Below are 23,573 nucleotides of genomic sequence, written 5' to 3'. Positions count from 1 at the left end.
CTGTGGCCGAGCAAGGAGTGGGCTGCAGGAGGCAGTGTGTTGGTACTTTGGATTTCTGCAAGTTGGATAGTTGAACAAACTAGGCAGCGCGGCCGGACCCGGCCCGCCCCTTGTCAGCATTTTCCGTAAACCCCCGCCCCCTTTTGCTTATGCACCTGTCGGCGGGACCGCTAAGTTATGGTCTGCATCCGGCTAGGGTTGGGATGTCGAGGAGGAAGAGGTATGGTACTTTACCGAACTAGGGTGGGGATTGGATGAGCCGACAGTCTCCGGGCCGGGTGAGCTGACTCTGGGGCAGTCGGTAAAATAAAAGTACTTGGACCATAGTTAGGATGGAAAAGGCAGTCCCCGAGTCTTGGTCAGGGGTGCCGGGTGTTCATTGATTGAAAGTAGGGCAGATACATACATACACTTTTCAGCTGGAAACGGGCATAGGAGCTCTACATTCCATGGCCGCTCTGTCTCGAAGCCGGAGGCGTCCTTCTTGTTCTTTCTTGCCTTCTGAGCGTCGACCAGATAGTAGGCATTATTGCTCAAGGCCTTGTTGATGATGAACAAGCCCTCCCATGGGGCAGATAGCTTGTGCTGGCCGGCTGTCCGTTGGGTCAGCCGGAGCACCAGGTGGCCCTCTGTGAATGAGAGTGGCTTGACCCGCCGGCTATGGTAGCAGCGCAGGGCCTGCTGGTAGATGGTTGTTTTCTGGCTTCCTTGGCGTCGGTCTCGGTGTACATGGTGACCCGAGGTGAATCGAACTCGACGTCGGTGGGGATGATCGCCTCGTCCCCATACACCAAGAAGAATGGGGCAAAGCCGGTCGACCGGTTGGGCATGGTTTGCATGCTCCATAGCACAGCCGGAAGTTCCTCAACCCATGCGTCGGCCGAGTGCTCGAGCGGCTCGACCAGCCTGGGCTTAAGGTCGGCCAGGATGAGGCCGTTTGCCCGCTCCGCCTTGGCGTTCGGCTGCGAGTGGGCCACAAACGTGAGGTCCAGCCGGATGTCGTGTTCGCTGCAGTAGCGGGCGAGTGCGCCCTTGGCGAAATTGATGCCATTATCGATGATGATGATGTTAGGGAGGCCAGAGCGGACAACGATGTCCTTGATGAACGTGACAGCCGCCGGGCCATTAAGCTTCTTGATTAGCCTGGCCTCAATCCACTTTGTGAACTTGTCGGCGGCCACCAGGAGATGGGCCACACCGCCACAGGAGGTTTTGAACGGACCCACCATGTCCGGTCCCCACATGGCAAACGGCCACGTGAGGGGGATGGTTTGTAGAGCCGCAGCCGGCTGGTAGCTGCGTGCCTTGAAGCACTGGTAGTCGTTGCACTTTTCGACCAGCTCCTTGGCGTCCTTTAGAGCAGACGTCTAGTAGAACCCGTGGCGGAATGCCTCGGCCACCACAGAGCACGAGGCAGCATGGTGGACACACTCACCCTAGTGGATGTCGAGTAGGATCTCGCGGTCCTTGTTCGCCTCGACGCAGCACTGGAAAACTCCATACACTCTGCGTTTGACGAGCTCATTGTTTATGATGGTGTAGGCGGCGGAACGCCTTTGGATCTATCGGGCCTTGACCTCGTTGGTAGGCAGGGTGTCGCTTTCGAGGTACTCGAGGAAGGGTTGTGCCCAGGATGGGGCCGTGACCACCGTTAGCACAGCCGCCGTGGCTGGGTCTGTTGGGGCGGGGGGTGGCACGCGGCTGGTCGGCTGCCGCAGTCCCCATGTCAGGCGGGAGGGACCCCGCGGGAGGGCATGCACCCTCGAGCCGGGTGGAGCAGGCGGTAGGCCGGCTGGAGTCACAGCCGGCGGGGTGCCAGCAGTCCCCGGGACCGGCGACGCAGCCCCCGGGTTTGCCAGGACGAAGATGTATTCAGATTCTGGAGAAGGCGTGATGGAGGGCTTGCGCAGGTGCTCCAAGGACACGCTGGCTAGGATGGGTTGCCGAGTGGAGCCAATCTTTGTCAGCGTGTCGGCGGCCTCGTTGTCGGCTTGGAGGATGTGATGGAACTCATAGCCATCGAAGCCGCGAGTTAGCTGATGGACTAGGAAGCGGTAGTTGGCCATGTTTGCGTCCCTCGCGTCCCATTCGCCAATGACCTGCTGCACCACTAGGTCGGAGTCGCCGAAGCAAAGGATGCGTCGGACGCCAATCTCCTTGGCCATCCAAAGACAGTGGGTGAACGCCTCGTACTCTGTCACGTTATTGGACGCGACGAAGTAGATCTGCAGGACGTACTGCAGCCGGTTTCCCTTGAGGGAGGAAAGAACGATGCCGGCTCCGAGGCCGGTGCGCATCTTTGTGCCGTCGAAGTGCATGCGCCAATGCGTGGAGTCGGGTGGCGGCAGCAGGTACTCGGTTTCTGCCTAGTCGACGAGGAAGTCCGCCAAGGCTTGCGACTCGACGGCGGTGCACGACTCGTACCTGATGTCGTGCTCGGCCAGCTGGAGAGCCCACTTGGCGATGCGGCCGGCCATGTCCCTGTTGCCAATGATCTCCCCGAGGGGGAGCGGTGCTGACCATCGTGACCAAGTGTTCCTAGAAGTAGGGCTTGAGCTTCTGGGCCGCCGGGAGCACACCGTAGCACATCTTCTGATAGTGCACGTAGTTTTGCTTGGAGGCAGACAACACCTCGCTCAGGTAATAGATCGGTCATTGGACCGGCTGAGCTCGGCCTGGCTCCGAGCGCTCAACGGCCATGACGATGCTGACGACGCGGCTGGTCGCCGCGATGTAGAGAAGCATCGGCTCTCTGTCTGTCGAAGTGGCTAGCACCGGCGCGGTGGTCAGTGCGCGCTTGATGTCGCGTAGGGCCTCGTCGGCTTTGTCGCTCCAGACGAAGCCGTCTACCTTCTTGAGCAGGCGGTAGAGCACGAGGGCCTTCTCTCCCAGACGGCTGATGAAGTAGCTGAGCGAGGCGAGGCAGACGGTGACCTTCTGGACGGCTGCCAAGTTAGTCGACCGGGCCATTCGCTCGATGGCCCAAATCTTTTCCGGGTTCGCCTCGATCCCTCGTTCGGAAACGAGGAAACCGAGGAGCTAGTCGGCTGGTACGCCGAATATGCACTTCTCCAGGTTCAGCCGGATCTCGAACTCGCGCAGGATCGCAAACGTCTCTTTGAGATCGTCCAGGAGGGTGCGGCTTTCTTTGGTCTTGACCACAACGTCGTCTACGTAGACGTGTACGTTGCAGCCAAGCTGCGTGTAGAGGCATCGCTCCATGCAACGCTGGAACGTGGCGCCGGCATTTTCCAGCCCGAACGTCATCGTAATGTAGCAAAACACCCCGAAGGGTGTGATGAAAGTTGTCTTTAGCCGGTCGGCTGGATTTAACTTGATCTGGTGCTAGCCTGAATAGGCGTCCAAGAAGGACAATAGCTCGCAGCCGGTCGTCGAGTCGATCACTTGATTAATACGGGGCAGAGAAAACTGATCCTTGGGGCATGCCTTATTTAGGCTCGTGCAATCGGTACACATGCGCCAAGTCTTGTTCTTATTCAGCACCAGGACAGGGTTCGACAACCAGTCCCGATGGAAGACCTCCATGATGAAGCCGGCGGCTAGCAACCGGGCAACTTCTTCACCAATGGTTTTCCGCTTCTCCTCTAAGAAGCGGCGCAGGGGTTTCCTGACCGGTTTTGCGTCTAGCCCGGCGTGAAGAAAGTGCTCGTCAAACTTCCTCGGGGCACCCGACATGTCTTTGGAGGACCATGCAAAGATATTCCGATTCTCACGGAAGAAGTCGACGAGCTCGCTTTCCTATTTGGCGTTGAGGCCGGCCTCACCAGGACGCACTTGCCGGTGGGGTCAGCCGGGTCCAGAGGGATCTTCTTGGTGTCCTTGCCGGTGGTCGGCTAGAACAGGGCCTCCGTGGCCGGATGCTTCAGCATGGGCTCTGGCATGGCCGCCGGCTCGCGGGCGAGTGCCACGAGTCGGTCGACCTGTCCCCGCTCCTCGGCGATGACGAGCGACTCGGCCAGCTTGGAGCCGGCCAGAGCACACTCGATCGACTTCTTGTAGTTGCCCGCGACGGTGATGATTCCGTGCGGGTGAGGCAGCTTCATCTTCAGGTAGGTGTAATGTGGGATCGCCATGAATTTGGCCAGGCCTGGTAGGAGCTGGTGAGGTTGACAACCTCGAACCAGATTGGCTTGCGGCGGAAGTTCTTCGGCGAGCCGAACAACACATCCAGCCGGACCTTGCCAATCGGCGAGCAAGAATGGCCGGGGACGATGCCGTGGAACACCCTCCGAGTCGACTGGAGCTCGGATTCCAGAATGCTGAGCTTCTCCATTGTGTTGCGGCAGAGGATGTTGATGTTGCTACCGCCGTCGACGAGCACCCGCGTGAAGCGGCACGTGCTCCATCGGAGACGAATGTGGGATCCAGAACCAGCGCGTAGCCACCTAGTGTCAGCATCACAGCCGGATGATCCTCGCGGCCCCAGGTGATGGGCTTGTCCGACCAGTGCATCTAGTGGGGGACCGGCGGGACGATGGCATTGACCTCCAGCGCACGTGCTCCATCGGAGACGAATGTGGGATCCAGAACCAGCGCGTAGCCACCTAGTGTCAGCATCACAGCCGGATGATCCTCGCGGCCCCAGGTGATGGGCTTGTCCGACCAGTGCATCTAGTGGGGGACCGGCGGGACGATGGCATTGACCTCCAGCGCACGTTTGCGTTGGCTATGCTTGTCGTCTTGCTTGCTGTGAAGATGACGTCTTGCTTGCTGTGAAGATGACGTAGGTCGCATCCTGGTGAGGACGCATTGCGGACGTCAACTGTCGTGGTATTTTTGAGACAAATGCTAAGGGATGATTTAACTCGTGGTTTGGGACCGATGGGCGTCAACGGAGTCTGGAAGCGGGTATAGGCGTACGCACATGACTCCGATGTATCCAGGTTCCCGGCCCTTCGATGAGGTAAAACCTCTAGTCATGCCTATATGACTATATAAGAATCGCAATACAAATGATGCTCCTAGCTGTTTTGGAAGGAGCGAGACGGAGCTATAGCTACCGGCCTCACTTTCAAGGATAAGATAGCCTCCGCACAAGAATTTGCACGAAAGGAACAAGTGCACTTTCAAGGGTAAGATAGCCTCCGCACAAGATTTTGCACGAAAGGAACAAGTGCACTTTCAAGGGTAAGATAGCCTCCGCACAAGAGATTGTCGCGGCAATCAGACGACCAACTGAGCTTTGGCGCCTAGCTGAGCAAAACACATTGAGCTCGCTTTTGGGATCCGCCGTGAGAAATTGTTATTTCTCTTGCAGCCAATGGGGATGCAGTTTTCTTCATTTTCAGTTCCTTTCCTTTTTGTCCTTGACCTTAGGATCACACCATGTTATCTTCTGTCGCTTCCTGCTAAACATCAACAAAGCCAGCAATTTGCTGGATCTTAAAAAAAAAACCATCAGTCGAAGATTAAAGACCACCCATCATAGCCAGCCTTTCCAGGTCTTCTTACATAGTAGCAACAACGGTTCTCAAAAAGGGATTGTCTTGTGCATCTGAATCCTCGAGTCTGTTCAGTGTTCACATGTCAACGTATCACGTGCAATAGTACACATTATGCTTCTGAATACTTGGAACTTTATAGATGGGTCATAGGGAGAATATTGTCATGGGCGCATCTGTAGGGAATAACACACATCAGCAATTCCTATCTTCAGGTCCAAACACGAATGGTGCCATCGACAGATGATGTCAACATGCAGGTCTTTGTTGGGTGATAACTGACGCTGGTCACCTGCCAAAAGAACGAGAAGCATAAGAAAATTATGAAGAAGAAAATTTTAAACTAAAGTAGGAAACAATAGTTAACCAACAATAACAAAACAAAGAAGCATAAGACGTAATTCTGAGAAGAAAATAATACCACAGAGCTATGTGCTCGGAAAGTCGCAACAATAGGTGCATCCACCAACTCCCAGAAGAAAACGAAGCCGTCCTCGGATCCACCGACAACAAATGCATCATCATTGGTCAGGCAGCAATCCATCTTGAAGGACTGTAGAAATTGTACAGATGAAAAAAGTGAGACAGTGTTTCTTTTCTGCAATATTGAAGTAACCAATGCAATCACAACTTGTTCAGGTGATACCTTGCATATATGGCCCTTATACTCTTGTAACATTTCCCCAGAGTTCCTAATAAATAACAAAAGCCAGTAGATTCGATTACTACCAAAAGTCATGCATGCTTAAGGCAACAGCGCAGTGAGGTCCCTCTATATGGAACTTAGTCAATGAGACCCCCTCCACAACAAAATGGTGCTACATTTCGTTATATTTTATGTGGAAAGATGAAGTGGCAGTAATTCATGCAAACATGTACTTCCCTGTACAACAGAGATTTGTGATCCCTCGTCAATCACAAGACTTGCTAGGAAACAAAACAAACACTCTATATATGACCCTAACCTCGTCGCTTGCCGTTTCTTCCAAAAACAGAAATAATGCAGATACCAAAAGCACAAGAAAGTCATTCCATGTAGAGATTCGGACACTACTTCAAGGTTCAAACTATGGCTCATAAACTGTGATGTGCAAGGATTTACCCCCAAAAAAATGCTCATGCACAACTATACATCATTAATTCGTCCATTCCAAATGAATTGAAGTTCTAGCTTTGTCCTATTTCAAACTTTTCAATATTTGATCAAGTCCACAGAAAAATGTGATAATATCTACAACGTAAAATAAATGTAGTATGAAAAAATATATTTTATGTTGAATCTAAGGAAACTAATTAGATGTTGTAGATGTTGATACATTTTTCATGTGGAACTTCAATTAATTTGGAACACAGGAAGTAAGTTCAATTAGGACATCTGTCTCCATGAACAAGGAAAAAATGGCCATTTGACTGGCTAACTACCAAGAAGACACTGTAATTTATCAAACTATTGCTTCAGACATTTCATGATGAAACAGCAGGTTCAAATCCAAAGAATCTGCAAAACACCAAAAAAAGTTCACCGCAGCTGCCAAACTCTTTGGTTGGACAGATTTAGACAGCGAGAGGTCTGATGGCAAGATAAAGAAGATCCCATGGTCATCCAACTCGATACAGAAAATAGATTGGTAGCTATGTCCAGTCAAGTAACGTGAAGCGAAGGAGCAGACTCTGTTTCTAGTCCATGTGTGACATAAGTTCCTATGATGAGGAACTGAAAGTACATGTTACATAACTACTGGCCATGTCATAATTCCAAGGAAAAATTCATCATTCTACAAAGTATAGGGGGTCTAACTGCTTCAAATTTCAAATAGCGCTTAATTGCTCCAGATCGCTAAATAGAGGGGCCTCCCTATCAACCTTGTCAAGTTCAGATTGTCGGCTTATGAAGAGTACTTACTTGTCAAGAAGCCTCACGGTAGAATCCAAACAGTTAGCCAAGATGCAATTGCGGTCATTCGACAAAGATATACAGTTGACAGGATGACCCAGGTTATCAACAGTCTCCCTGTTAAGAATGAGAGAAATATATCATTAAACAATTTAGAACCAGTCAAGGAATGGATTAGGATCCCATCAACACTTCCTTGTTTAATATTCCCTCCGTCTGGAAATACTTGTCAGAGAAATGAATGTATCTAGATGCATTTTAGTTCTAGATACATCCACTTTTATACATTTCTATGACAAGTAATTCTGGACGGAGGGAGTAAAAGAGAAGACAAAAATTTTCATTTAGAAAATAAAAATATATCAAATTAGTTGAGACTTGAGTACGGAACAAGGTATGCACTTACCTACCCATGCGAATGTCAAATGTTCGGACGGTACCATCAACACTGCCAGCAATTATTTCGGTGTTGGTTACATTAACTGACATTACACTGTCTTGAAAAGTATCAATTGTCTGCACTAGGAGATAGAATTCATGACATAACCAAGTGTATGAGAAAAGAATCTATGACTATGATTGACGGATCCATATGTTTTTTAACAAGTAGAAAAAAAATACCTGAATTGGATCACTGCTCTGTGACCTGCAGTCAAATGCACGCACACTACGGTCATAACCAGCGGACAGTACAACCGTGTTGTGCTCATTAAACTTCACTGAATTGACCTAAGGAAGCAGAATGGAAAATCTCAAACATGTAGAATCATCAAGAATCAAACATCTGTCATAAACCTGCTCTTTTATCAGGTTTAGGGTAACACTGATAGGCCTAATAATAATCACACTGTCAATGTATGGTAATTGAACAACATCATAACACCTTAGTGCCATTACAGAAGTATGGTATCAGTGGACTGCTTTGGACACAGTATTTGAGTTCCAAAAATGGTAGTAATACGGCGATGTGCAGAATTCAGTGTTTTATATACAGATTGCTTGTAGAGTACTTGCCTTATGAGGTTCTCCGTTACAGTAGCAATCATAAAACGAAGAGAGGTGAAGACACCCTCCAGGGTTCAAAGAAAAGTTCCCAACATCATAGTGAAACTACGGGATTCACATTGTTGCATTACAGTGGTCTGCATTACTCTGTTTCCATTACAATCACAAACAACCAAATACAGTAGTTTTCACTATGGCATTGCTACCAGTACTACTTTACACAAAATACGGAGCTAAAACCATTAGAGTAACACTGGCATAGAACTAATTATAATGCTGTCCAGTAGCTTGCTCCTATGACACAGAATTTGCTTAATTTATAAGTGAAAACTGAAAACAACAAGCCCTCAATAGCATCGCTAGCGAGGGCATCAGCACCACATCACAATATCCCAATCAATCGATGGCTGATGCATTACCTCGCTGTTGTGGCCGCGGAACTTGCGGATGACTTTGCCGGAGGCGACATCCCAGTAGAATATCTGCTTGTCCCCGCCGCACGACACCAGCTTCGCGTTGTCCCTGAGAACGGAGTCGGCGAGAAGCACCCGTTAAATTCCGCAGCCGTGCGCCTCCAAATCCAAATCAGATAGGAAGAAGGGTTGCGAGCGATGGTACGCACGAGGACGCGTTCACATCGCGAACCTCGCGACCGTGGGATTTATAGGTCTTGACGTGGGCGCCGGTGTGGGGGTTCCAGAGGCGGAGGGTGCGGTCCTTGCCGCAGCTCAGGCAGTATTTGCCGTCGTGGTTGAAGCGAACGGCGAGCACCGCGCCCTCGTGCCCCGACAGCGTCCGCGATTCCGTCCGCGGCAGCTGCTGCGCCGCCGACGACATCTCCTTTGCCCTGCTACGGGCGGACGACTCCGGCGTCGGGCTTTGGAGGGTCAAGACGGCACAAGGGAGCGCGTAACTGGCCGGCCCATTATTCCGGTTTAGCTACGAGGCACAGCCATAGTCTTTATCGGCAACAAAGGAGCAATTTCAGACTTTTCAGTGATTCAAAAGCCTCCTAAAAGATCATTCTCATGCGTCGTCACCTGATACGTTTTCAGTCAGGTGGAAAGTTTTAAAACGGTTTTTCATATATGTTTTTGGCTTTTTAGAATAATTAAAAAAAATGATATTTCAGTTTTCATCGGCTTTTCTTAGCTTTCGACGAAAGTTAAAAAACATGAAAAAATATGGTTCTGTTTTTTCGTGAGAGGCATTGTTTTGCTTCTGTAAAAGAAGAAAAAAATATGTTTTTGATTTTTTGTGAAAGACATGGTTTTGCTTTTGTAAAACGCACGGTTTTAATTTTGTGAGAGACACGGCCATGTCTTATGAAAATTCTTTTTTTTACGAGAGACACGTCCATGCCTCTAGAAAAAAAGAAAAATATGTTTTCTATTTTTTTCATGAGTGACACGATTTTACTTCCGTAAGAGGCACGGAAAAATAACGTGTTTACGTTTTTTCTACCACGAAAAGTACATTTTTTTATTTGATTTTTTTTGAAAAAAAAGTTCGTCAAAACCTATTAACATAAGATCTACTCCCTCCCTTCTTAAATATAAGTCTTTTAAAAGATTTCACTAAGTGACTACATACGAAATAAAATGAATTAATCTATACTCTAAAGTATGTCCGTATATAGTTCTCTAATGAAATTTTTAAAAAAACTTATATTTAAAAACTGAAGAAGTAGTTTAAAGATCTTGATGCGAGAAACCCAACGGAGAAAACAGTTCGAGATTTAGACACGCGGTTTAGGAGATAAAATATTTTAAAAATACATATCTAAAAGAAAATACTTTCAAGTTGCGATAAATGACACACATACAATATATCACTTCTCGTAATCTGGAATGATAAATGTGATCTTTAGAAGATGTACTGTTAATTTCATCTGTATTTACCGTCCGCGGGCGGCCAATCAACGAGGAAACGCTCGCAACGTCGGCGGGTGGGCCGGCCCTGTTCACAGCAGGGTATGCTGCACGTTTCTGCCTCAGATTTTTGGTCGTTTTTTCTTCTTTTTTTCGTTTTTCATTTTTCTTTTCTGTTTCTTTTTATATTTATGTTCTTTTATTCTTTTTTACTTTTTATGATTTATTTTTCTTCTTTTTACTGTTTTACTTTTTCTATATTATACAAAGCTTATTCCATGTTATCAAATTGTTCATTATATATTTAAGAAATGTTCATGGTATATTAAAAAAAGTTCATCATACATTAATATGTTCATCGTATATCAGAAATTGTTCAATGAATATGAAGTATTCCCTATGCTTTTAAATTTGTTCAATGGTATATTACACAAATGTTCAACATGTATTTGAAAATTGTTCAACATATATTACAAATGTTCAATGCATATTTAAAAATTATTCAACGCATATATTTATATATATTTTTTAAAATGTTCATCATATATTAAAAATTGTTCATCATTTATAATTTAAAATTGTCATCGTATATTAAGGAAATATTCAACAAATATTACAAAATGGTCAATGCCTGTTTTTTTAAACTAATATTTGTTATTTAATGCTTCACGCCGTGAATATATCACTTGAACTCCCTAGTTTGGTTGGCTAGTAGCACAAGCTAACGAGGAGAAGGTCGCGAGTTTGAGTCTCTTGCAACACTTCTTAGGGGGATTTCGCGCATGTAGTTCAATAGCTCGAAATGGTCGGCTCATCAGTGCATGTCTTCAGCGAAGGCTCAACAATTTGCCGCCCGTGGACGGCAAAAAGGAGCTCTCTATCTAACTGTTTCTATCTATCTACGTTTAAATGTTGCTCAAGTTCCCCTCTCGCTAGGGTTTTCTCCTCCCAACGGAACCTCATCATCACTCTGGAGATTGTGATCCCCTCCCTCCCTCGTCACCGCCGGTAGCCTCAGGTCCTGGACTCGAGGAACTGGTGGTTCACGGGAGGAGCAGCTAGGGTCTTCCCGCCCGCAGAACACCACTTGTTCGGGCAAGAGAGGTGATAGACAACATGTCGGTGGAGCCTGACTCGGACCAGGCGATGAGTGACATGGAGGCGATGATGGTTGAGTTAGGGCTGAAGGAGGATGACTTGCTGGACATGGTGGTTGATGAGGCCGGTCTGTTGGAGGAAGCGGTTCGTTGGTTGGCGATCGCCCGAGTTCACATCACAAAACCCTATAGCACCTACTAGTTCTAGAGGAATATGCGAGTCACATGGGATCTAGCGCAGGAAGTCAAGTTTCGACCTCTCTCTCGAAACCTTTGTACTCTGCAATTTTCATGCCTCGGAGATTGGGAAACTGTAATGGATGAGGGTCCATGGACTTTTAAGGGTAAGGCGGTGGTCATCGAACCATATGATGGACTCATCAGACCATCATCAATTTCCGTGAGCAAGATTGAGCTGTGGATCCAAATCCATGACTTGTGTGATCTCTTTTTTCATCTGATCAAATCGCTTGCATCCACAATGAGAGAGTTTGTCTTTGCTGAACTAAAATCCTCTCGCTTTGAAGGCAATTTGTAGGATCGAAAGTATGTCTAAGGGGGTTTATTAGACTACTTGACAAGATAAATTTGTTACCTTTTCCCAATTTTAGTTGAGAGGCGGCTATGGCAGTTATAGCAAGTCAAGTACATCCTACACATGTAGTTCTAAGAGTGTAGCAGCGGAAAGTAAACACATGCAAGTGTAAAGTAAAGGAGTAAGGTAGGGAAATCGAACGCATGAGGTTGACAAGGCGAGTTTTGGCATAGTTTCGATAGGTGGCGCTATCATACGTCCATGTTAGTGGAGTCTTCAACCCACGGAGGGTAACAGCTGCGAGAGTCCACGAAGGGATCCACCCACGAAGGGTCCACAAAGAAGCGGCCTTGTCTATTCCACCATGGCTTCCGTCCACGGAGGACTAGCCTTACTCACGGTAGATCTTCACGAAGTAGGTGATCTCCTTGCCCTTACAAACATCTTGGTTCAACTCCACAACACGAAGTAGGAGGCTCACAAGTGACACCTAACCAATCTAGGAGGCACCACCCTCCAAAAGGTAATAGATGTGGTAGATCAATGAACTCCTTGCTCTTGTGCTTCTAAAGATAGTCTACTCAACACAAAATCACTCTCTCACACAATATGCATGGGTAGGAGAGGTCGATTTGGTGGAAAGCAGTTTGGGGAGGCTAGAGATCAAGATTCAAATGAATTGAGTGGAATATCTTGGTCTCAACACATGAGTAGGTGATTTTCTCTCAAAAAATGGATCTGGATATGAAGTGTGTGTTCTCAGTGCTTCTCCCACGAATGAGAGGTGGGTGAAAGGGTATATATAGGCAGCACACAAAATCCTGTTGGAAATATGCCCTAGAGGCAATGATAAAATAGTTATTATTATATTTCCTGTTTCAAGATAGTCGTTTGTTATCCATTCTATAATTTTATTGAATGAAAGCATAGATACAGGTGTGGATATATAGACAAAACAATGTCCCTAGTAAGCCTCTAGTTGACTAGCCAGTTGATCAAGGATGGTTAAGGTTTTCTGACCATATACAAGTGTTGTCACTTGATGACTGGATCACATCATTAGGAGAATGATGTGATGGACAATACCCAAACTATAAACGTAGCATGTGATCGTGTCATTTTGTTGCTATTGTTTTCTGCGTGTCAAGTATTCATTCCTATGACCATAAGATCATGTAACTCACTGTAACACCCCACATGTAATCCTTTCCATATTTGGATCCTTTCCTATTTTGTGGAACCTTGTTGTGGTTGTTATATAAGTTATCATTTCATGTGGCTCATTTCATGTCATCATTTTTGCATCATGGCATCCTGATCAAATGCATTGCTTTCATTCTAGAATGCTAGTTGATGCATGATGTTTGTGATAGCTTGCCTTGTGTGGTGTGGAGTGAGGTGATGTTTTCAAACAAAGTTTGCCTACTATGCTTTTCACAACAATGCAAAGCCCTCCCCCCCTTTGTTATTTTAAACTTGCTTGTTAAACCTTGTTATAACCTGTTTTAAAAATGTTACACTTTCAGAGAATTAACTTGTGGTTGAGGGGGTGATTGACTTGTTGTTTTGAAGTTTTAAGTCAATTGGGTTTTTTAATAAAACAGTATAAATAATTCCTGTTTTTAGGTATAATTTAATTGCTCCAAAAATCAGGTTTGCATTTTATTTAAATAGGGCATAAATCCCTCATGCCCTAGGTGTTTTTATTTTATTTTCAAAAACCCTGTGTTGCTCTGGGTATTTCATGTGCTGTCGTGGTTATTTCAAAAAAGCAAAACCTTTTTTCTTTGTGTTTAGCCGGCTCCAGAGAGAAGCCCAGCTGGGCCTCGCCTCTCCCCCTCGCTAGCGCAGCCCGCTCGGCGTCCCTCTTCTTCCTCCTGACACCGTTGCTTTCTCCTCCTTTTCGTCAGAGAAAGAGAGCGAGATGTGAAAGAGAGGGGACGACGCCATGGCTTCACGGACGCCGAGGCCATCCCCTCGTCGCCTATTAATTCCCCTCGACGTGCGGGCCTCGTCTAGGGTTCCTCTTCCCCCGCCGTGTGACAGCCCGAGACCGACGTTCCATAAGATTCCCCTTCTATTTAATTTTCGTCGTGTGATTATTTTTATTTGTTGCATCATGCGCATCATCAGCATTGCAATGGCACCCCGTTGCAGCCAGTTTTCAAAAGTTGCATCCGTTGTTAGTTGCCGGTTCTCGTCGTTGTCCGTTCTGAGCCGACCACACACGCACGCGCCCGTGGCATCGTTTAAATCTTGTTTTTAAAAGTGCATGTAAAACTTTCTCTGATTGGGTTGGAATTTGACGTGCGGTCTTATTTAGATATAGGTAGGCCGCCTGTCAAATTTCATCACAATCGGAGTCCGTCTGGTACCCGAACGGTCGACCGTAGCGGCACCGTCGTCGGTCTACCTTGAGACATTTTTCGGTGTTTTAAAATCGCGTTGCTGCGCCGCACCGGTTCCCTCTCTTCCCCAGCTAGCCTACTCTACCGGCCACTTAGCCCGTCTCACGTTCGGAATTGTTCAATTCCAACCGCGCGGTTGAAACCGGTGCAAAATTCCACTAAACCTAACCCCCCTTTGTCTATAAATAGACCTCCTGAGGCATTTTAGACAACAAACCCTAGTCCACCTCGGGATCTGCGCCACCTACCCCCCAGCAGCCACTCCCACATCCTCTCTCCTCCCGCGTGCCCGCCAGTCCCAGATCGGGCCCGGCTGAGCCCATCCGCGGCCGCCACTTGCGGGCGCCTCCCTACTCCCGTCGCGACCTCCTCCTCTAGCGCGTCGCCAGACCCGCGCCGCCCCGAGCTCCACCCGTGCCCCGCCGCCGGCAGCAGCTCACCGGAGTAGGCAGCCCCGCCACCGCCAACCTCCACGCCGGAGCGCCACCGCCGCTGTGCCCAAACGAGCAGCTCCTGGCCGCAGCCCCGCCATGGAGAGCTCCCATCGCCCGGTTACTTCGCCCCGCCGCCATGGATCCCGCTCCGCAGCCCCGCCGGCGGCTAGATCCGATGGATCCTGGCCGGATCCGCTGCTCGAGCTCCTGCCAGCCGCGAGCCGCCGCCGATCCCGAACCTAGGAGCCGCCGCCGCCGCTGTCCTCTGGTCGTCCACGAGCACGAGGACGAGACGAGCAGTGCCCGACCCCGCTCCTAGGCCTCGCCAGCCTCGTCCCGCAGCGGCCCACCGCCCCGAGCCGCCGGCCTAGATGCACACCCGCCTCAGCCCAGCTCGTGCTGCCCTCGCCCAGGCCAGGAGCACCCCGACCCGAGGCCCACCAACAGCGCCCGACCAGCTCCAGCTTCGCCCCAAGCCTCGGCCCACTCCTCTCCTCCAGATCCGGCCCGAGGTGAGAACCGAGAACTATTCCTCGCCCCAGGCGAATGTTAGCTATGCTGCGCCTAGTTAGTTCGGCCCGTTAGCCTTTTTTCTATTTTTCCACGATACAATTAATTCCAGATTAATGCTAGATATTCAATCGTCCGTAGTTTTTAATACGTATGTCGGATCAGAGCGAGTTGTATATAGATCTTGTGTAGGTTTTCGTGTAGATTACGAATTTGTAACTTGCATGCATGTTTGACGTAGTTTGACCCTCCAACTGCCTAGTTTGGCGTGCTGTGTCAATAGGATAATTGCCCGTATTTATTTTCCGTGCGTGTACGGATTGCCCGAACTCCGTAGATAAAATGCTCATGTTTTAGGAACCCTTTTGCCATGTATTTTAGAGTAGTCGTTGGTATTTTTGCATGTAGGATTCCGTAGCTAGTTCGCTATACCGTGTTTAGGACATTATCTCACATATACGTGTGGCGATATTCTTGTGTTGCAACCCAACATGTTATAGATGTTTTCGGGGTAGAAAAATCCATAGGATTAAACTATGAATTTAGTTTTAGCTTTTGAGCAAGTTAGTTCGCGTGATATTTTGCAATGTTGCCCTTTTGTTTATTTTGTGGGATTTATTCCGTGCTTGATATGATTAAGTTGTCAACTAGAGAGTTGCTCTTGGATGTTTAGTCTAGCCCGTGGTAATGTTGGTTGCATAGAAATCCATGTTTAGGTGTGGTTTGTTTGTTCTTTACTTGCTAGGAAATAATGTTGTTTTAGAGATGCTGAAATATTTCTAAGTCTGAATCTGTTATATTTTGTTGCTGTCTTGTCTTGAGTTTATCTGGTGATCTATAGCTCTTTTGAGGTTGGTGCAATGGAGTTAGTTGTAGACTTTAGGATTCTCTAGCATGCCGTGAATTTTCATGCCATTCAGAGTCCTATAGTTTGTGGTTTTGCTGCTGTCAATATGCCTTCAGATCGAAAACTGCAGTTTCATAAACTATTATTTTCACTAAGTCTGAAATTGTGTGTGAGATGCCCTTTTGTGAGTTCTTTTCCTAGCGTTCCATGCTTCCATGCTAGGTGTTATTAGTTGTATGTGGTAGTGCTTCTTGTCCTCTATCGTCTCGTGCCTTGGTTGAGCATATTGGTTTTGTGTAGCTCGTAGTTGTGGTGTGTAGAAAATGCTATGTGGCTGATTTTGGCAGATTGTAGTGATTTCTTGTTTAGCTCGTAGTTGTTGAACCGTTGCTCCGTTTTGATCGTGTTCTATATGAAACTTGCTTAGAATCTCGTGTAGTTTCATATTTTCTTGCTGGTTGTGTGTTTTGAAATGCTTGTGACTATCGTTGCACACATATTGCATTCATATCATCATATCTTGCGGTGTCCGTATCTTTTGAACCGTAGCTCCGTTGGGGACGTTCTCTATGTGTAAATTGCTTGTAACGACGCGTAGAATCATGTGAACCCATTTATTTTGCTGGTTAACAACTATTTAAATGTGTTAGTTCAGATCTGGACAGAATTGTAAATTAACATGTGAGGTCGTTTCGGAGATGCTATATGTCATTTCCGACCTCATTTAAAATGTGTAGATAGGTAGTTTAATTACGCTTCACCTCTTACCATGTGTAACCACATTTAATATTGCCGTGTACCTAATCGGGATAGAACTAAATAACTCGTATGTGGAGTTTTTGCATATTGAACTTCATTTAATGTGTAGTATTTGGTTGTTGTGAATTGACATGCCGTGACTTGCATGTATTCAGATGATCATGCATTATATGTGGATTGCATCTTGTTGTGCATATGCCGTGGTGAACATCGTGTGTTGATGCTTATTTCCGGTTTCCTCCGTCTCGATAGAGTTCCGCAAGCGTGTTGGAAGTGAGGACCCGTTCGACTACATCGGTTCGTTTGCTTCACGGAATCATTCTTCTTCCAAGCAGGATCTTAGGCAAGATGACCATTTCCCCAGATACCAGTACTATCATTTCCATGCTAGTATTACCGTTTCTATCGATTATGTCTTGTTGCCTACCACATGTTAAATATCAGCCTCCCAACATTACCATGAAAACCTTCAACCTGTTCACAACCTAGCAAACCACTGATTGACTATGTTATCGCTTGCTTAACCATGTGTTAGCGTTGCTAGTTGCAGGTGCAGTTGCTTCCATGTGAAAACATGGGTTCCTTGTTATATCACCCTATTAAATGCTATCTAATTTAATGCACCTATATACTTGGTAAAAGGTGGAAGGATTGGCCTTTCTAGCTTGGTGTTTTGTTCCACCTTTGCCCCCTTAGTTTCGGCTACTGGTGTTATGTTGCATAATTGAGCGCTCCTAACACGATCGGGGTTGCTATGGGGACCCCCTTGATAATTCGTTTTAGATTAAAGCTGGTCTGGCAAGGCCCAACATTGGTACTACATTTGCCCAACATAATAATTTTGATAATACTGAAAGCATAGGGCGTCATGAACCCGAGGAGTAATTTTACATAATACAGGGAGGGCCAGTGCTGATGGTGCTGGTCCAAAATAGAGCAGCTTACTAACGCTACCCGGGGCAAATCGGCGTCTGGCGTGGTAACCATCGCTCATTCGTCGTGTTGTGAGAACAAGACACGCGGCTCCTATCGGGATCATCGACACACCGGGCGGCCTTGCTGGAGTAGTTTTACCTTTGACGAATGTCTTGTGCATCGGGATTCCGGTGATGCTTTGGGTAATCTCAGAGTTGAGGTTTCCCACTAAGGAGTCCGACGAGATCGCGAGCTTCGTGATCAAGGATTTCTATGCGGCTTGTGGTAATTTGTGATGGATTAGTTGGAGCACCCCTGCAGGGTTAAATCTTTCGGAAAGCCGTGCCCGCGGTTATGTGGCAACGTGGAAACTTTGTTTAACACTGGTTCTAGATAACTTGAAGTCAACTTAATTAAAATATGCCAACTGAGTGCGTAATCGTGACTGTCTCTTTTGCGAGTTCCTTCTCCGATTGAGGACACGGTGCGGTTATGTTTGACGTAAGTAGGTGTTCAGGATCATTCATTTGATCATCAGTAGATCACGTCCGCTATGCGTAGATCACCCCCCTCTTATTCTTGTACTCGTAAGTTAGCCACCTCATATATGCTTAGTCACTTGCTGCATCCTCACTAATTAACCATACCTCACCTATTAAGCTTTGCTAGTCTTGATACCTTTGGAAATGAGATTGTTCAGTCCCCTGTGGCTCACAGATTACTACAACACCAGTTGCAGGTACAGGTAAAGGTTACTTGACGCGAGCGCGTTGATTGTTCATTTGGAGTTGCCTCTTCTTCTTCTTCATCGATCTAGGATGGGTTCCAGGCCGGCGGCCTGGGATAGCAAGGATGTACGTCGTTCTTCTTTTCTCATTTGTTTTCGTCCGTAGTCGGACCCTGCTCTTCTTCGTGTTATTATGTATTGTACTGCTGTTACTCTGATGTAGCTTATGGTGAGTGTAAGCCAATTCTATATATATCTCTTCTTTTCAGTACGTGTACTTGTAACGATATCCATTCTTGCGAAACGACGAGATGCGCTTGTATCCCTGACGAGGCCCTCGTGCCAAATTGAGGATAGGATCGCATCTTGGGCGTTACAAGTTGGTATCACAGAACTACCGACCTAGGAGCCCCCTTGATTGATTGAACTTGGATGAGTCGAGTGATACGTCTCCAACGTATCTACTTTTCCAAACTCTTTTGCCCTTGTTTTGGACTATAATTTGCATGATTTGGATGGAACTAACCTGGACTGACGCTGTTTTCAGCAGAATTGCCTTGGTGTTATTTTTGTGCAGAAATCAAAGTTCTCCAAACGTCCTGAAAATTTACGGGGAGGAATTTTGGAAAATATCAAAAATACCTGCGCCAGAATCCACCTGAGGGGGTGGGCCAGTGGGCCACAAGCCCCTGCTCCGCCACCACCCCCTGGTGGCAGTGGACAGGCTTGTGGGGCCCACAGGCCTGTGCTGCCCCCAACTCCAGCTCTATAAGTTGTATTTCGTCCTAGCAAAAATAAAAAGAGAAGTTTTCGTCGCATTTTTGATACGGAGGCGCCGCCACCACGTGTTCTTCATCTGGAGGGCAGATCTGGAGTCCGTCTTGGGCTCCAGAGAGGGGAAATCGTCGCCATCGTCATCATCAACCTTCTTCCTTCTCCAATTCCGTGAAGCTCTTCGTCGTTCGTGAGTAATCTATTCGTAGGCTCGCTGGGCGGTGATGAGTAGGATGAGATCTATCATGTAATCGAGTTAGTTTTGATGGGGATTGATCCCTAGTATCCACTATGTTCTGAGATTGATGTTGCTACTACTTTGCCATGCTTAATGCTTGTCACTAGGGCCCGAGTGCCATGATTGCAGATCTGAAATTATTATGTTGTCACCAATATATGTGTGTTTTAGATCCGATCTTGCAAGTTGTGGTTACCTACTATGTGTTATGATCCGGCAACCCCGGAGTGACAATAACCGGAACCACTCCCGGTGATGACCATAGTTTGAGGAGTTCATGTGTTCACCAAGTGCTAATGCGTTGGTCCGGTTCTTTATTAAAAGGAGAACCTTAATATCCCGTAGTTTCCTTTTGGACACCGCTGCCACGGGAGGGATGGACAATAGATGTCATGCAAGTATTTTCCCTAAGCATGTATGACGACACACGGAATGCATGCCTACATCACATTGACGAACGGGACCTAGCCACTTATCTCTCCGTGTTAGAGCTGTTGCATGATGAATATCATCCAAACAAATCACCGACCCAATGCATATGAGTTTGTCCTACTGTTGCTACTGCCGTTACTTGTCTTGCTCTGCTGCTACTACTGTTGCTACTGCTGTTACTTGTTTTGCTCTGCTGCTACTGTTGCTACTACTGTCGCTTGCTACTGTTGCTACTTGCTACCGCTGTCACTACTGCTGTTCCTTGCCACTGCTATTGCTCGTTCCACTGCCGATACCCGTTACTCCGCTGTTACTACTTCGCTGTTACTATTGTGCTTGCAGATACTAATCTTTCAGCTGTGGTTGAATCTGACAAATTCAGCTGCTAATACTTGAGAGTATACTCTCACCTCCTGTGTGGCGTACCTACAAATTGGGTCGAATACTCTACCCTCGAAAACTGCTGCGAACCCACGCGCTGGTGGGCCATCAACAACATTCTTCCATTTTCATTGTCGGGGAGTGCTATCAGCATTCTTCTGGTGCCGTTGCAGGAGAAGGTTAGTTGTTTATAAGCATTCGTATAGCTAACACTAGAGATTGCAGGATCGGCCCTTTTCTGGAGCCATTGCTAGGGAAGCACAGCTGACGTCGGCATTTTTCTGGCGCTGTTGCCGGGGAGATATTGCTATATTCTCTGAGTTACTTGGGATTTATATCTGGTGATCACTATGAAGAATCTGAAGGATCCGAAGACCAAAGTCTTGCCCTCAACTATGAGGGGAGGTAAGGAATTGCCATCTAGCTCTGCACTTGATTCACCTTCAATTATGAGTAAGTTTGCGACATCACCTCCTGCTAGAAATCTTGATATGTCGCCTGTGCTTGATGATGCTTGTGATACTACTGCTAGAGATGCTATGCTTGATACTATGCCTGATACTATGCCTAATGATGCTATGTCTGATGATGCTATGCCTGATACTATGCTTGATGCTATGCTTGATACTGCTTTTCCTGATGATGTTAGAGATGCTATTTTGCCTGATGACGCTATGCTTGATACTGCTAGAGATACTCCTTTGCCTGATGTTCCACTGGGAGCGTTCCTTGATGCTCATATTGCTAGAGTTACTGCCAATGCTCGTGATGCTTCTGATACTGCCGATGCTATTGAGATAGAACCTGCTTTTGCTCCTGCTAGATCTAGCTCTCCTAGATATGAATTGCCTGATATACCTGAGGGTTACGTTATGGAGGGAGAGATAGCTGAGGATTTTCTTGCGTGTAAGGATGCCTATGATGCTGAGAAATTAGTTCTCAAGTGGAAGGAAAAATCTCGGGAAGTTAGGATGAAAAATGGTCCGAAGTTTGCCACTTCGCCTATCTTGGTCACCAATAAGGATTATGAATTCTCTGTCGACCCTGAGATAATCTCTCTAGTCGAATCTGATCCTTTTCACGGTTATGAGTCTGAGACGGTCATAGCCCATCTTGCCATACTATCCGAAATAGCCAACCTTTTCACTAATGAGGAGAAGATCCGCCACTACTATATCCTTAAGCTGTTTCCTTTCTCTCTAAAGGATAATGCTAAAGCCTGGTTCACCTCTCTTGCTCCTGGATGTGTGTGTAGTCCCCAGGAGATGGTCTATTACTTCTGTGAGAAATATTTCCCTGCCCATAAGAAGCAAGCTGCCTTGCAGGAAATATACAACTTTTCTCAACTCCAAGAAGAGAGTCTTCCACAAGCTTGGGGGAGGCTCGTCCAGCTACAGAATGATTTGCCTGATCACCCTCTCAAGAAGAACGATATACTTGATATACTCTATAAGGGACTTACTGATGCCTCTAGAGACCACCTAGATAGTTGTGCCGGTTGTGTTTTTAGGGAACGAACTGTAGAACAAGCTGAGACCTTGGTGAATAACCTCTTGATCAACGATAATGCTTGGGCTATTCCCGAACCACCTCCTAAGAAAAGAGGTATTCTATTCCCCAGTCCCGAAGATATGCAAGAAGCCAAGAAATCTATGCCAGAGAAAGGCATTAGATCTGAAGATGTAAAAAATCTACCACCTATCGAAGAGATCCACGGTCTCGATAACCCAATACAGGTAGTAGAAGTGAATTCTTTGCGTAGGTTTGACGAGAGTGATATTCCTTTTGATAAACTTGCTAGCCTATGCTTTGATGAATTTGACAACTTTGTTGCCAAACAATAGAGTTTCAATGATTATGTTAGCAGACATTTGGAACAAAGTGCTCGTATGCTTAGCCGTCTAAGTGCTTGTGTAGACAGAAATATCAATGCTCTGAAGCTTCTGAGTAAACATGCCTCTATGATTACTACTCAGGTAGAACAAGTACTTAAAGCTCAGAATGACCTTCTTAATGAATTAAATGACAACTTTGTCAAAGTCATTACTAGAGGAGGCAAAATGACTGAGGAACCTTTGTATCCTGAAGGTCATCCTAAGAGAATTGATCAAGATTCTCAAGGAATCAATGCTGATACACCTAGTCATCCTAAAGAGAAGAAGAAGGATGATAGAAACCTGCACGCCAGTTCACCAAATACTGTCACACCAGAAGAACCTAATGATATTTCTGCGTCTGATGCAGAAACACAATCTGGTGATGAACATGAACCTGGTGACAATGTGGACAACGATGTTCATAATAATGCTCAGCCTAGCAATGATGAGTATGTGGAGATTGAACCTACGGTTAATCCTGATAACCCACAACCTAAGAGATACGACAAGAATGACTTTACTGCTAGTAAGCATGGTAAAGATAGAGAGCCATGGGTTCAGAGGCCTATGCCCTTTCCTCCTAAGCCATCCAAGAAAAAAGATGATGAGGATTTTGAGCGCTTCGTTGAGATGATAAGACCCGTCTTTCTGCAGATGCGGTTAACTGATATGCTCAAGATGTCTCCGTATGCCAAGTACATGAAAGATATCGTGACTAATAAATGGAAGATACCAGATCTTGAGATCTCCACCGTGCTTGCCAATTACACTTTCAAGGGTGGAACTCCTAAGAAACTTGGTGATCCCGGAGTGCCCACTATACCTTGCTCCATTAAAGGAAACTACGTAAGAACTGCCTTATGTGACCTTGGAGCCGGTGTTAGTGTTATGCCACTCTCTCTTTATTGTAGACTTGAATTGGATAAGTTGACACCCACTGAAAGTTCTCTGCAAATGGCCGACAAATCAACTGCTTTCCCTATCGGCGTTTGCGAGGATGTGCCTGTTGTGGTTGCTAATACCACTATCTTAACAGACTTTGTTATCTTGGATGTTCCTGAGGATGATGCCATGGCTATCATCCTCGGAAGACCCTTTTTAAACACTGCAGGGGCTGTTATAGATTGCAACAAAGGCAATGTCACTTTCCATGTCAACGGTAATGAGCACACAGTGCACTTTTCGAAGAAACGATATCTAGTACATTGCATCAATGCTATCGAAAAGACTTCATCGATTCTCATTGGGAGCTTTGAATGCCCTATTCCTCATGTCAAGATGAAGTATGATTTGCTTGTCGGGGAGATACATATCCCCATTGAGGTGAGTTAGTGGCTATCCGAAAATTCTCCGTTCTCTCTTGCGATCCGAGAAGGTTTTGTCATAAGGACTTGATCAATCCCATTG

General features: G+C 46.7%; 1 protein-coding gene across 1 annotated transcript; it reads right to left on the bottom strand.

Moving 5' to 3' along the window:
* Positions 1-5,507: 5,507 nt before the first annotated feature.
* LOC123405544 (WD repeat domain-containing protein 83) lies at positions 5,508-14,844 on the bottom strand. Its single transcript, XM_045099196.1, has 9 exons — positions 14,713-14,844; positions 8,984-9,300; positions 8,781-8,883; positions 7,978-8,085; positions 7,763-7,872; positions 7,366-7,473; positions 6,109-6,154; positions 5,884-6,015; positions 5,508-5,754 (listed from the first exon to the last, which is right to left on the bottom strand). The coding sequence occupies exons 1-9, from the start codon at positions 14,842-14,844 to the stop codon at positions 5,674-5,676; spliced, it is 1,137 nt and encodes a 378-aa protein (XP_044955131.1). The 3' UTR covers positions 5,508-5,673.
* Positions 14,845-23,573: the final 8,729 nt, after the last annotated feature.

The sequence above is a fragment of the Hordeum vulgare genome, chromosome 6H (genome assembly GCF_904849725.1).
Source record: "Hordeum vulgare subsp. vulgare chromosome 6H, MorexV3_pseudomolecules_assembly, whole genome shotgun sequence".
Lineage (NCBI taxonomy): Eukaryota > Viridiplantae > Streptophyta > Magnoliopsida > Poales > Poaceae > Hordeum > Hordeum vulgare.
The sequence above is the reverse complement of the archived record's forward strand: the minus strand, read 5'-3'. Positions and strand labels throughout refer to the sequence as shown.